General features: G+C 39.7%; 1 protein-coding gene across 1 annotated transcript in view; it reads left to right on the top strand.

Annotated features, from left to right (window-relative positions):
* Positions 1-2466: 2466 nt before the first annotated feature.
* The window catches only part of MAP3K2 (mitogen-activated protein kinase kinase kinase 2), a 153630-nt gene continuing 141457 nt past the window's right edge, over positions 2467-14639 (top strand). Inside the window, exon 1 of the mRNA XM_007956397.2 lies at positions 2467-2620. Within this exon, the coding sequence (XP_007954588.2) occupies positions 2467-2620 (154 nt within the window). The remainder of the gene's footprint in view (positions 2621-14639) is intronic.

The following is a 14639-nucleotide window of genomic DNA, read 5'->3' as shown; positions in this document are numbered from 1 at the left end:
ACAAAGATGCAGCAGAGCTAAGCAATTAAAAAAAAAAAAAAAAAAGTTTAGAGCCTTAAGGCTCCTCTCCCCCCTTTTTAAATTGTGATTTGGGTGACAGTTTACAGAGCAAATTTATACAGCAGTTCATACATATGTTGTGTCGTGGCATTGACTGCAATCCTCATGGTGTAACAGCTCTCTTCCCACTTCTTCCCAGTGTTTACCTCTTCCCTGTGTCTTTCCTTTCTATGCATTCCTGTCCCCTGAACTATCTCCCTGTGCAAATACTGCCTTTCTCATGTCCTGTGATTGATTGTTGTAAGAAGTATATCTACCTGGTAAAAATGTTCACCCAATATGCCTGTCTGTTGTTTGGCCGAAAGCCACAGGAGTGAGTTTAATTCCACATCTGAAGGGTGACTAGGGGCCGTAGTCTTGGGGGTTTCACCAGTCTCTATCAGACCAGTAGGGCTGGTCTTTTTTTATGATTTTGAGTTTTGTTCCACATTTTCTCCCACACTAACCAGGATTTCCTACACTGATCCCTTTCTGAATGGTTGACGGTGGTAGCTGGGCACAATCTAGTCCTTCTAGTCTCATGGTCATATATGTTGAGGTTCACATGGTCCACTAGTCCCTTCGACTGATTGTTTCCATGTATCTTTGGTTTCCTTTATTTTTCTTTGTAGAACCTTAGTCTTATTGGTTCTCCCTTGTAGGTGACCTCCATTTTTCCTGAGGTGCTTTCATTATTCTTTCTTTGTCTTTGGTTTTTGAAATTTATGATACATGTTTGTTATTTTCTTTTTGGGCCTGTCTCATTTAGAATTTGTTGAGGTTTTTGAATGCATGTGTTCTCACCTTTCATGATTTTAGGAAAATTTTTTTCCAACAAATTTTTGACAGATTTCTTGGTTCTTTCTTTCTTTCTTTTTTTCTGGTGTCATTCTGTTAAGGAATTCCAATCACACCTCTTTCCTCTTGATGTGTCCCACATATTTCTTAGGCTTTATTCTTTTTTTTTTTTTCCATTCTTTTTTCTGATTGTTCCTCTGATAAGTATTACGAGATTTGACTTCTGTTTTGCTAATTGTGTCTTCCATTAATTTGTTGTACTCCTTTGCCCTTCCAATGCATTATCCATTTCTGAAATTTTAGTATTAATTTTCTGGATTGCTCTTTACTGTTTTTGTATGGTTTCTATTTTTTCCATTTATTTTGTCAATTTGTTCTCGTATTATTATTTTTTTTATTTTTCTAGAGTTTTATGTGTTTTGTTTGATCATTTTCCCAATTCATTTTAGGTACCTAAATATAATTCTTTTTGAGTTCTTTATCATATAGTTGCAATAGCATTTCTTCTTCTGGAAGATTTTTTGTTCCTGTATTTTGGTTACTTGTTTGATCCATCTTGTCCTGTTTTTGGGGGGGTTACTTGAAGTTGCCTTTAATCTCCAAGACTCTGTGGTGTTATTATATTTATTTGTTGGCTGGACTTTGGTTTATTTCACCCTGTTTTTGTGTATTCTTTTGTTTTAATATATCTGGGCAATTTTACGAGGATGCTACTCTGGTTGAGAATTTAGCACTACTGAAGCACTCACCACCAGTCTTCGGATGGGTTTAGTAGTGGGTGGGAATGTGGGCATGAGCCTCTAATCACTGGTCATCTAAAGGGGCTGTGACCAAGGTGGGTGGGTGTTAATCTGCTGTCTGTTGTTGATCCTGTAGTGCTGGAGCAAGGGATGTCACTTGCTGAGTGAATGGGGTGTCAGGTATGGTGAGTGTGGCTGGGTAGTATTCTTAACTCCTGACTGGTGGGGGGTGGGAAAGAAAAAGGTAGGAAGAGAGACCAAAAAAAAAACCAAATAAATAAAAAGAGGTGCAGGGAGAGGAAAGATTTACGAAGGAAAAAAGAGAAAAAAACAAAGTGGTGCCGTTCTGGCCCATATAATCTTCCAAACACAACTGCAGTGTACATGTGGTACTTCCTCTGTGGGAGCATGCACTGCCAAATGTGGAGAGGGAAGGGTAGGTGCTGTTGAATGTGGAGGTGGCAAGTCATAGTACTTGCTCCGTGAGATACAAAAACGAGAAAGAGGAAAGAGAATGAAAAGCAGAAGGTTGGAATAAAGAAAAAAAAAAGGAGGTGGAGAGAAAAGAATTAAGAAGAAAGAGAAAAATACAGAATAACAGCACAGTAGTGGCACAAGTGTTGTTAACTACTCAAAACAAATGCAGTTGAAATGTGGAGCTTGCTTTCCTAGGGCATGCACCACCATCCCTGGAGGAGTGGTAACAGCCCTACTGACCTCAGAGTTGGCAAGGGGTGGGCACCTACTCCCCAGGATTACACACACACAAAGAAAACAAAGTAGGAAGAGGAAGAAGAGAAGAAAAAGAAAACAGGGATGAACTAAGAAGAGTGGAAAAAAATAAGAAATATTAAAAAGCCCAGTACTAATGGAAGCACTGCTGCCAAACATGACTGTACTGGGAATGCGAGAATGCAGTGACAACCAAGGAGTGGTGTTGGTGAGTGCTGCTGACCACAGAGGTGGTGGTGGGTGGGCATTTGCTCCACAGGATCAAGTGAAAAATTCTTTAAAAAGTGAAGAGGAAGAGAAGAAAAGCAGAAGTAGGTGGGGAGAGGGAGGAGCTAAGGTAAAAGGTAAATCAAAAGAAAGAAGAAAACATCATAGCACTGGTAGTATTGATAGGGGTTGACCAGCCATCAGGTGGGTCAGAGTGAAGGGTATGTGACACTGGTCACTGGGAGATTGAGAAGGTAAAGGGGTCTCCTGGTGACACTTCTCTGGTTACTGATCACCAGTGTGAATTCTGGCGCAGTCTTGGGCAAGTGGAGCCCAGTTATCTTGTTCTTACCTCAGTTAGTATGCTGCATGTGGTATTTCAAAATGGCCATGCTATTTTGGTTGGCAGTTCACTGTTCCATATCCTGCCTTGTTCACTGTTTTTGTTTAGTCTCTTCCTCTAATTGGTATTTGATCTACTACTTTATCCTTTCCTTTGAACCTCTGGGTTCCAGGATCATCACCCATATCTGTTTCACCTGGCTTCTCAAGTCCTTGTTACAAGTGCCAGGTTGTATATCTGCCTTATCTGACACACAGTCAGCTCCTGGCCTTGTTTTAACTGATGATACTGAGTTTCTCCATTGCCTCTTCCACAGATGTTGGTTTGATTTGTTGGTTGATTTGTTGGTTTGATTCTTGTGTATTCCATCTACAGGGTCCATGTGTGTAGTCACTGTTTATGCTGATCAAAAAGAGTGTTTACAATGACTAAGTCATTGGTCTTGCAAAATTCTGTCATGTGATTCCCAGCCTCACTTCTATCACAAAAGCCATATTTTCCAGCTACCAATGCTGCTTCTTTTCCAACTTTAACATTCCTATCATTAGTAATTATCAATACATCTTGATTGTATGTTTGGTCAATTTCAGACTGCAAAAGATGGTGAAAATTGTAAATTTCTTCATCTTTGTTTTTAGTAGTTGATGGATAAATTTGAACACTAATATTAACTGGTCTTCTTGCAGGCATATGGATTTTATCCCATCTCTGACAGCATTGTACTTCAGGAAGTGGATCAGCCAATCTACTTCATACGGATACCGCCTTGGAAACCCAAGGAGGGGTTGCTGTGAGTTGAATCAACGTGACTGCAGTGACTTTGGTGTCATATGCATCATCAAAAAGAACATTTCAAAATCTATCCTGAAGTACAGTGTGACACCATTCCTCTTCAATTTGCCATTCCCAACACAGTAGATGGTATAATTGTCTGTTATTGTTGTTAGGTGCCATTGAGTTATTTCTGACTCACAGCGACCCCATGCACACCAGAATAAAACACCACCCAATCCTGCACCGGCTCCATGATCCTTGCTATACTTGAGCCCATTGGCACAGCCACCGTGTCAATCCATCTCATTGAAGGCCTTGCCCTTTTTCGTTGACCCTCCACCTTTCCAAGCATGACATCCTTCTCCAGGGAATGGTCCCTTCTGACAACATGACCAAAGTAGGTGAGACGAAGTCTGGCCATTCTCGCCTCCAAGGAGCATTTCAGCTTCACTTCCTCCAGGACGGATCTGTTAGTTCTTTTAGCAGTCCATGGTACCTTCAGCATTCTTTGCCATACCACAGCTCAAAAGCATCAACTCTTCTTCAGTCTTCCTTATTCATTGTCCAGCTCTCACATGCACACACAGCGATTGGAAACACCATGGCCTGTGTCAGGCACACCTTGGTCCTCAAGGAGACATCCTTGCTCCTCAGCACTTGAAAGAGTTCCTTTGCAGCTGACCTGCCCAGTGCTACACATTGTTTAACGTCCTGACTGCTGTTTCTATTGGTGTCGATTGTAGAACCAAGCAATGTGAATTCTTTGACAACCTCAATCTTTTCTCCATTTATTGTGATGCTGCTTATTGGTCCAGTTGTATCATCAGCGTATCTCAGGTTGTTAATGATTCTTCCTCCAATCCTGATGCCACGTTTTTCATCATATAGTCCAACTTCTCGGATTATTTGCTCAGCATATAGATTGAATAAGTATGGGGAAAGGATTCAACCCTTTCGCACTCCCTTCTTGATTTTAAACCATGCAGTGTTCCCTTGTTCCGTTCGAACAAGGTTCCTCATGAGTATAATCAAGTGTTCGGGAATTCCAATTCTTCTCAATGTTATCCATAATTTGTCATGATTCACACAATCAAATGCCTTTGCATAGTCAATAGAACACAAGTAAACATCTTTCTGGTAGTCTTTGCCTTGAGCCAGAATCCATCTGACAGCAGCTGTGATATGCCTTGTTCCATGTTCTCTTCTGAATCCAGCTTGCACCGCTAGAAGTTCTTTGTCGGTAAACTGCTGCAACCGTTTTTGAGTTATCTTCAGTAAGATCTTACTTGCATGTGATATTAATGATATTGTTTGATAATTTCCACATTCTGTGGGATCACCTTTCTTTGGAATGGGTACAAATATGGATCTCTTCCATTCAGTTAGCCAGGTAGCTGTCTTCCAAATCTCTTGCCATAACCAAGTGAGTGCCTCTAGTGGGGCATCCGTTTGTTGAAATATCTCAATGGGTATTCTGTCAATTCCTGGAGCCTTGTTCTTTGCCAGTTCCTTCATTGCAGCTTCGACTTTCTCCTTCAATACCATTGGTTATAGATCATGTGCTACCTCTTGAAATGGATGAAGATCTACCAGTTCTTTTTGGTACAGTGACTCTGTGTATTCCTTCCATCTTCTTTTGATGTTTCCTGCAGTGACCACAACCTTGCCCCTTGTCAGCTCTGCTATACCCCTGGGAATTCTGATCATTCACATAAACTTACAGGATCATTTGTCTGCCAACCCTATATATCTTCTTGGATACACTTCCCATTTCATAGACATACCTAATAGTTCAGCCTATCCACCCATCTATCTACCCATATACCATGTTTGCCTTCACTGACAATGCAGTACTGTATTTGCAAAAGGGTTCATATTTGTTGTCTGTACCTGCCATGTACCTCTCTATGTCTTTCTCATCCTCAATGCTGCCATATTGGTCACTCACATTTGGTACATTGCCCTTCTCTTCACCCAAATCAATACTTATCTCTATGGTAACCAACAAAGAAAATTTCCTTCTATAGATAAACCTTTCCTTAACTTTTACAATAACGGACTAATACAATATTTGACCTTTTGTGATTGACTTGTTTCACTCAGCATAATGTCCTCCAAGTTCATCCACGTTATGCTGTGTTTTGCAGATTCTACTTTACTCTTTAGCGTTGCATGGTATTCCATTGTGTTTATGTACCATAGTTTGGTTATCCATTCCTCAGTTGATGGACACCTAGGTTGTTTCCATCGTTTGGCTATTGTAAATAGTGTTGCGATGAACATGGGTGTGCATAGGTCTGTTCTTGTCATGGCTTTCACTTCTTTAGGGTATTTACCTAGTAATGGAATGGCTGGGTCAAATGGTATTTCTAATTCCAACTTTTGAAGGAATCACCATACAGCTTTCCACAATGGTTGTACCATTTTACAGTCCCACCAGCAGTGTATGAGAGTCCTAATCTCTCCACAACCTCGCCAGCATTTGTCATTTTCTGTCTTGTTGAACTTTGCTACTAGTGCTGGAGCAAGATGGTATCTCATTGTTGTTTTGATTTGCGTCTCTCTAATAGCTAATGATCGTGAGCATTTCTTCATATGTTTGTTGGCTGCTTGAATATCCTCCTTGGTGAAGTGTCTATTCATGTCTTCTGTCCATTTTTTAATTGGATTGTTTGTCTTTTTGTTACTGAGGTGTTCGAGTTTTCTATAAATTCTAGAGATAAGTCCCTGTCAGATATGTTATTACCAAATATTTTTTCCCAATCTGTAGGTTCTCTTTTGACTCTTTTGGAGAAGTCTTTGGAAGCACATAAAAAATTAATTTTTAGAAGGTCTCAATCATCTGGTTTCTCTTCTGCTGTTTGTGCATTTTGAGTTAATGCTTGATAGTCTATTTATGCCATATATTAGAGCGCTTATATTTGACCCTAGATTTTCTTTGAGGAGCTGTATAGTTTTAGGTTTCACATTTAAGTCTTTGATCCATCTGGAGTTCATTGTTGTATATGGTGTGAGTACAGATCTTGTTTCATTTTTCTGCAAACGGATCTCCAGTTTTGCCAGCACCATTTATTAAATAAACATTCTCTTCCCCATTTAATGGATTTTGGGCCTTTGTCAAAGATCAGCTGACTATAGATGGATCTGTTTCTGTGTTCTCAATTCTATTCCATTGGTCTATGTATCTGTCATTGAGCCAGTACCAGGCAGTTTTGACTACTGTCGCTATATAGTAGGATTTGAGATCCGGCAGTGTGAGACCTCCTGCTTTGTTTTCCTTCTTCAATAGTGCTTTGCTTATCCGTGGTCTCTTTCTTTTCCATATAAAGTTAATGATTGGTTTTTCCATATCCGTAAAGAATGTTGATGGGATCTGGATTGGGATTGCATTGAATGTATAGATTGCTTTGGGTAGAACTGACATTTTCACAATGTTCAATCTTCCTGTCCACAGTCATGGGATGTTCTTCCATTTATGTAGATCCTTTATGGTTTCTTGACCATTTCATTTTTGACAGGTTCCGATTTTCTTAGATTCATACTTCATACATTTCATGTTCTAATGATGAATGGATGTTTGCAGGTGTTTTTCCTCAATTTGAGTGGTGCTGTGTCAGCAAATGGAGGTGTCGAAAGCTTTAACTTATCCATATTAGTAAGGCTGGTTTTGCTCTTATGATGCAGCTCTTTCCCAGTCTTATGTTGAGAGCCTTCTAACCTAAGTGACTGATGCTCCTCCTCTGTATTGGACAGTGTTTCTCAACTATTCATAAAGTTGCGCAGTAATGTATCAGACAGTGTTTCTCTGCTATTCATAAGGTTTTCCCTGGCCAAGTCTTTGAGAAGTGAATGGCTTCTTCCTTCTTCCTCATCTGTCTCAGTCTGCAAGCCGGGCTGATACCTGTGCACCATGTGCCACCCCTCTGGGTTTGAAACACCAGTGGCACAGCCTCAAGACTCACAGCCACACATCACCACAGTAGAACAAACCAACAGACACGTTTGTCTCTCTTAGGTGTTTGGAAACCTCTCCTTACCTGGATCCCTGTGGCTGACTCCTCACTCTGTCCCAGTCCCCCTTGCCTTTTACTCTCCTTTCTCCCACTTTCCCGCCTTGCTGCTTATGGGGCGTGGCCTGGGTTCCCTCCCCTCACCTGGATCCCTGCGGCTGACTCCTCCCACTAATGTCTAAGGTGTCAGTATTTATGGATTCCATTTCATTTTTTGGCAACTTCCAGTTTTCCTAGATTCATACTTTGCACATTCCATATTCTCATTATTAATGAATATTTGCAACTGTTTCTTCCCATTTAGAGTCATTGCCCATCAGCAAATGAAGGTTCTGAAAGCTTTACTCCATCCATGTCATTTGGCTTGACTGTACTCTCAGGCAGCTCTTCCCCAGTTGTATTTTGAATGCCTTCCAACCTGAGGGACTCGTCTTCCAGCATTATATCATACAAAGTTTCACAGCTATTCATAGAATTTTACAGTAATATATCAGACAGTGTTTCACTGCTATTCATTGTCCTTCCTTCTTCAGTTCTGCTGAAACTTGTCCATCATGGGTGACCCTTGTGGTATTTGAAATACTGGCATAGCTTCTAGCCTCAAAACAACACACAAGCTACCACAGTATAACAAAGTGACAGATGAGTGGTGGATACCAGAGTTAAACTTCATTAATAACCTGAAATCGATACCTGCCAACTCTTACTGTTGGGCCACAGTGATATTATGGCCCTCCTGGAATTGATGTCAGTTTAGAGTTAGTGTCCAATTATCCCTGAACAGTCTGATAATAGATATATGGTCCTAATGTACAATTGGACAAAGTCTGACAGCATATATGTCCATGATCTCATAAAGTTATTTTTTTTTTTCTTTATAAGAGAAGGAAGTTCTTCTTTTGTTTATTATTTGTCCCTAATGATTTTAAAGACCTCAAGCCCAGAATCTTTACAGTACTGGACAATGGGTGAGATACAGGCAAGAGGCAGAAGACACGGCTCTGCACACAGGCTCTCGGGCTTGCTCTGGTGGGGGTTTGGGCAGAACAGCAGACAGGGCTCAGCATGCTTCTGTTCCGTTCCTACTTGCTTCTTTTTGCTCCATTCCCCCAGTTGCTCTCTCAGCTTCTGCTGCTGCCACTACCCATTCCTCCACCCTCCACCAACAGCTCTAGCAGCAGCAGTGGGGGTGGCAACAAGGACAAACAGAGGGTTTATGTGGGCTTCCATAAGGTTTTAATATAGTGTTGTGGCACATGGGAATAAACTGGTCTATTTTAAATAAATGGTACATGAAGTGGGTTTGTTTTTTTTTTTTCCCCCGAACCTCAGAGGAAGTAGGATCGGAGAGTTTATACATGTGGTAATTTCTTGAAATTAATAGAATGTATGTTAGGAGTTTTTAGTGTTTTAAAATTATATTTTAGGTGTTATGTATGTCTAAGTAGACTGTGAAGAATAACCCCCAAATCTTGGTGGTTTAAAATAACACAGGTTTATTTTTTGCTTATGTTGTATGTTCATAATTCATTGATATCAGCTGGGGGCTTCTGCTCAGCATTGCTGTCATCCTCATTTTGAGACCATGACTGATGGAGCAGCCACTGTCTGGAACATTACTGGTTGTCAGGACAAGGAAAAAAGAGAATACATCAGAGCACACACTAGCTTTTAAGGCATCTGCTTAGAAGAAACATACTGCTTCCATCTACCTTTATAGCCAGGGAAGTGACTTGGCTGTGCATGAGTTGAATGAGGTGGGGAGGTTCAGTCCTTCCAAATACTTAGAAGGAGGAAACTAAGTGTTTGTGAGCAATTGTAGTACAAAAACAATGTTTTCTGTGGATGCATTTTTGAAAAATGATTTTGAACATTTCCCAATAGAAAAAATGTCAGTTAATACTTATTTTTAATAAGACTTTTGGGAACAGACCTGCAGTCTAAAGTGAAGGCAATTTGCAATTGTTTCTGTTCTGTTAGTTATTTAATAATAGTGAAGTTTACTGTGGTGGTTAAGTTTGTGTGTCAACTTGGCTGGGCCTGGTTGAGTGGCTGGGCAGCTGAATGTAGTTATTCCTTATGGTGAGATTGGTAATTAACTCCATGGTGGATTCTTTTGGAGCAGCTGAGTAAGCTGCCTTAGGGATGTAGTCTGCTTCCTGTATATAAGGAGAAGCCTTGGGGAATGGTTTCCAGCTATGGCACACTTGAACCCTGCATATAGCTGAGTTGTTATTCAGCAGCCTGCCATGCTTTGCTGATCTTGGGACTTTTAATGGACTGGAATTAATGGCCTGCCATGTGGTTTGGTAATATCAGGACTATGCCTTACTTGTCAACCTTGGGCTTGTCAGCCTTAGCAGCCAGCAGCTGTCTGAGTGAAGAAAAACCTCTAGCTTCAGTGGGCCAGGAGCAGGAGGCAGAAGTCAAAGGTTGGGGGGCTTTCACCTAGCCCCTAAAGTCTGGCACTTTGAACTCAGACTTAAAGCCTCCAGACTGTGAGAGAATAAACTGCTATTTCTTCAAGCCATTCCATTTGTGGTATATTCTTGTCAGAGTGGCACTGGGTAACCAGAACATACAGCCATGTCATATTTTAATTTAGGTTTGTGACTTAAAGATATTTGTTTTTATTTGGTAAGTTTGTGACTAGTGTAATTACATTTAACTGACTTTGCTACACTGTAATAACATTTGTGGACTTTGAACCAGAAATATTTTACTCTCTTTTTTATATGGTAAGCTAAACTAAGTGATGTATTTGTATTAACCAACCAGCCTGTGATCAATACACAACTGTGTTCTGATGACTTTATCCCTGAACTTCATGTCCCTTCATATATAAACTTGCTATATGAGTGTATGTCATATATTCCATAGCTATAGACTGTTGCCTTAGAAGTTTTCTCAGGGATGTGCCTGAGGGATTTCTTTCGTAGTATTTCCCTGAAGGGACCACCACAAATTTATAATCTATTCTGTTTGCTGAACACTGATCTTAGAGTTAGAAAACCTGAGTTCAGGCTTAACTCTGCCATTACATCATCTCCTTATTGACATGGTTAGGTTCCAAAGACCAGGTTGTTATGCAGAAATCACCATTATGGAAAAATGGAGGATGATGACATTAGGTGACAAAATGGAAGATAACTGCATCATTGCATAACTGCCAAACCACTGAAAATCACGTCCCAGCCAAGGTGACTGATGTACAACCTTAAACCATCACAACCAATGTTACTCTCGCCTTGTACCCCAACATTCATTACTGACAGATGTGTGTTGTTAATATGTAAAATAGATAGTACATTTCTTACTATTGTTGTGAAATGTCAGATAATAAGATAGTCAATAAGTGAGGAGAGGGTATAAATAGACTGACAGTGGCTTGAATATTTCCGAATTTGTAAAAGTGAGGTGGCCCTAGGTGATCTCTTCAAAGACCTGTCTGGCCCATGATTCTATGAGAGATCCACAACTGGACAGGAAATACCAAAGAGTCAAAAGAGACTGAGTTTTCTTGCTTGGAAGCTCCTTAACATGATAGCAGCTCAGGGATGATTTGTTACAGGTTAGCATTTGGAAGGGAAGGTAATGAAAAACCAAACCCAACCCACTGCCCTCAAGTCAATTCTGACTCATAGTGACCCTATAGGACGTAGTAGAACTGCTCTGTAGGATTTCCAAGGCTGTAAATCTTTACAGAAGCAGACTGACTCATCTTTCTGTTGCAGAGTGGCTGGTGGATTTGAACTTCAGACCTCTTGATTAGCAGCCAAATGGTTAGCTGCCCATCTCTGGACCATCAATGATTGCCAATTATGACCTCACTGTACTAATTTAATGACATTCTCAGAAATCTGGTGGATAGTTAAATATGGTGGTGGTAGTAGTAGCCAGGGTTTCCACAAGAGGGAGTTTCTGGACAGACAAAACAATCAGTGTGCCTAAGGCATTTATTTGACTGCTGAACAGAAGGCTGGCGTTCAGACCCACCAGCCACTCCTCAGAAGGCAGTTTGTGCAATCTATTTCTGTAGTGATACCACCTCAGAAACCCAAAGTGGGGTTGCTAGGATCCGACGTGATGACGGTGAGTTATATGTGAACAACTCCCATATCACTCCATAGCACGTCAGTCATTCCCTTCTGTCTTATGTATCATTGTTCTTAAATGTTATAATATCATCTTGTTCTTTTTAGTTCTCTAAATTATTTTGTTGTTTTTTTACAATTAGTATTTGTTTAGGATTGATTACCCATGTTTACCAATTTCTTTCTCAGTTTTTCTTTTTGTATCTTGGAATTTTCTTCAGGAATCATTTTCTTTCTTCTTGAAGTACATCTGTTTAGAAGTTCCTCAACTGAGTCTGTTGGTGGTAAACTTTTTTTCTAAAAATCTGTAGCTCTTCCTCTTGAATATGATAACGTAATATGCATGAAAATCTAGGTTGGCAGTTCTGTTTCTCTTAGCATTGGAAGGTACTATTCCATTCTTTCTTCTGCCATATAGAAGAAATATGTTTATTAATGATAGTTTTTTTATTATGCTTTTAAAGGATATAATTGGCTTTTTGATGGAAATATTCATGTTAATTTTCCTTTTTCTTACTGTTTTACTGGAATTGTCCTTAGGAAACTAGCTGGAAGACACGTCATTGATTCGAGGCTTTTCTTTTTTCAAATACAGATGTATTTATTATTAAAATTTTCCCTTTAAGTGCTGCTTTAGATGCATCCCATACATTTTCATTTATGAAAATTTCATTTAGAAGGCTCACAGTACATTCTAATTTTTCTTTTTTGTTTTCTGCTGTCACCTGTGGGCTATTGGGATGTAATTTAGTTTCTAAATATTTGGGATATTACATGTATTTTTTTGTTGATTTTTAGTTTATAATTGCTTTATGATCAGAGAACATTCTTTGAGATGTTAATTTATTTTACTAATAAAATGTTAGTAAAGTAATGAATTACAAATTTTGTTATAATAAATTATTATGTTATTTATTAATTTATTGGGACTTCTTTCATGGCCCAGAAATTAATCTATCTTGTTAGATATTTTGTGTTAACATGAAGAGTTCTATAAATGTCAGTTAGGTCAAATTGGTTAATAGTGCTGTTCAGATTTTTTGTATCCTTAGTAATTTTCTGTCTGCTTATTCATTAATTATTTTGAGAAGAGTGTTAAAATTTCCACCTATAATTGTGGGTTTGTCAGTTTTCCCTTATAATTCTAGTTGGTTTACTTCATGTATTTTTATTTATTTATTTATTTTTATTGTGATTTGGGTGAAAGTTTACAGAGAAAATTCACTTTCCTTACAACTCATGGCATTGACTGCAATTTCCCACAGTGCAACAGCTTCCCTCTCACTTCCTCATAGTTACCTCTTCCCTGTGTCCTTTCTTCCCAAGCACTCCTGCTCCTCAAGCTGTCTCCCTGTGCATACACAGCCCTTCTATTCTCCCATGATTGATCTCTCCAAGCAGTGTATCTACCTAATATAAATGTTTTGTTTATATGCCTGTCTTTTGGTTGGCTGGAAGCCACAGAAGTAACTTCAGTTCCAGACCTGAAGGGCCCTTAGGAGCCATGTCTCAGTGGTTCCACTAGGGTCTATCAGACCAGCAAACCTGGTCCCTTTTTTTTTCTTCAATTATTTTGAGTATGGTTCCACATTGTTCTCCCACTGTATCCAGGATCTCCTACAGAGATCCCTCTCTGAGGGGTTGACGGTGGTAGTCAGGCACCATCTAGTTCTTCTGGTCTCATAGTGCTGTAGGCTGAGGATCGCTTGGACTAATTATTTCCGTGTGTCTTTGGTTTTCCTCATTCTTCTTTGCTCTGGATGGGGAGAGACCCATCATTGCATCTGGACGGCCACTTGCAAGCTTTTAAGATCTCAGTTGCTACTCGCCAAAGTAGGATGTAGAACAGTGTTTTTGTGTAGTATGTTATGCCAGTTGTCCCCTGTTAACTATGGTCCCGAGCCCACAGGTCCAACTACTTGCTCCCTCTAGGTAGCTAGCTGTGGCCAAGAAGTGACTACCACCTTGTTCCTTGTCAGCTCTACTATATACCTGGGAATTCTTACAGAACATACAAATAAATAACACTTGTAGAAACCTTATCTGCCAACCCTATACATGGTCATGGGCACACTCCCCTGCTTCATAGACATACCTAATAGTTTAGCTTGTCCACCCATCTACCCACCTTCACTAACAACACAGTACTGTATGTGCAAAAGGATTCATTTTTGTTATCTGTACCTCCTGTGCACCTCTCTCTGTCTTCCTCTTTCTCAGTGCCACCATGTTGATCACTTATATTTGGTATATGGCCCTTCTCTTCACCCAAATCAGTACTTGTCTCCACCTATCTAACTGTGCTCCCTCTCCTCCCCTCTCACGCCTGGTAACCAACAAAGAAAATTTATTTCCATATATAAACCTTTCCTTGACGTTTTACAATAATGGACTAATACAATATTTGTCATTCTGTGATTGACTTATTTCACTCAGCATGATGTTCCAAGTTGATCCACATTATGTGGTGTTTTGCAGATTCTACGTTATATTTTTAGGGTTGCATAGTATTCCATTGTGTATATATACCATAGTTTGGTTATCTATTCTTCAGTTGATGGGCACCTAGGTTGTTTCCATCTTTTGGCTATTGTAAATAGTGCTGCAATGAACGTGGGTGTGCATATGTCTGTTCTTGTCCTGGCTCTCACTTCTTTAGGATATATACCTAGTAATGGAACGGCTGCATCAAATGGGAATTCTAATTTCCAAATTTTTAAGCAGTTGCCATACTGCTTTTCACAGTGTTTGTATTATTTGACAGTCTCACCAGCAGTATGTGACAGTCCCAAACTCTCCACTTCCTCACCAGTATTTATTTTCTGTCTTGTTGAACTTTTCTTCATGTGTTTGTTGCCCACCTGAATATCCTCTATTTATGTCTTCTGCTCATTTTTTAATG

This window comes from Orycteropus afer, unplaced genomic scaffold (assembly GCF_000298275.1).
Source record: "Orycteropus afer afer isolate SDZICR_OR568_19922 unplaced genomic scaffold, OryAfe1.0 scaffold00612, whole genome shotgun sequence".
NCBI classification, from domain to species: Eukaryota; Metazoa; Chordata; class Mammalia; order Tubulidentata; family Orycteropodidae; genus Orycteropus; species Orycteropus afer.
The sequence above is the reverse complement of the archived record's forward strand: the minus strand, read 5'-3'. Positions and strand labels throughout refer to the sequence as shown.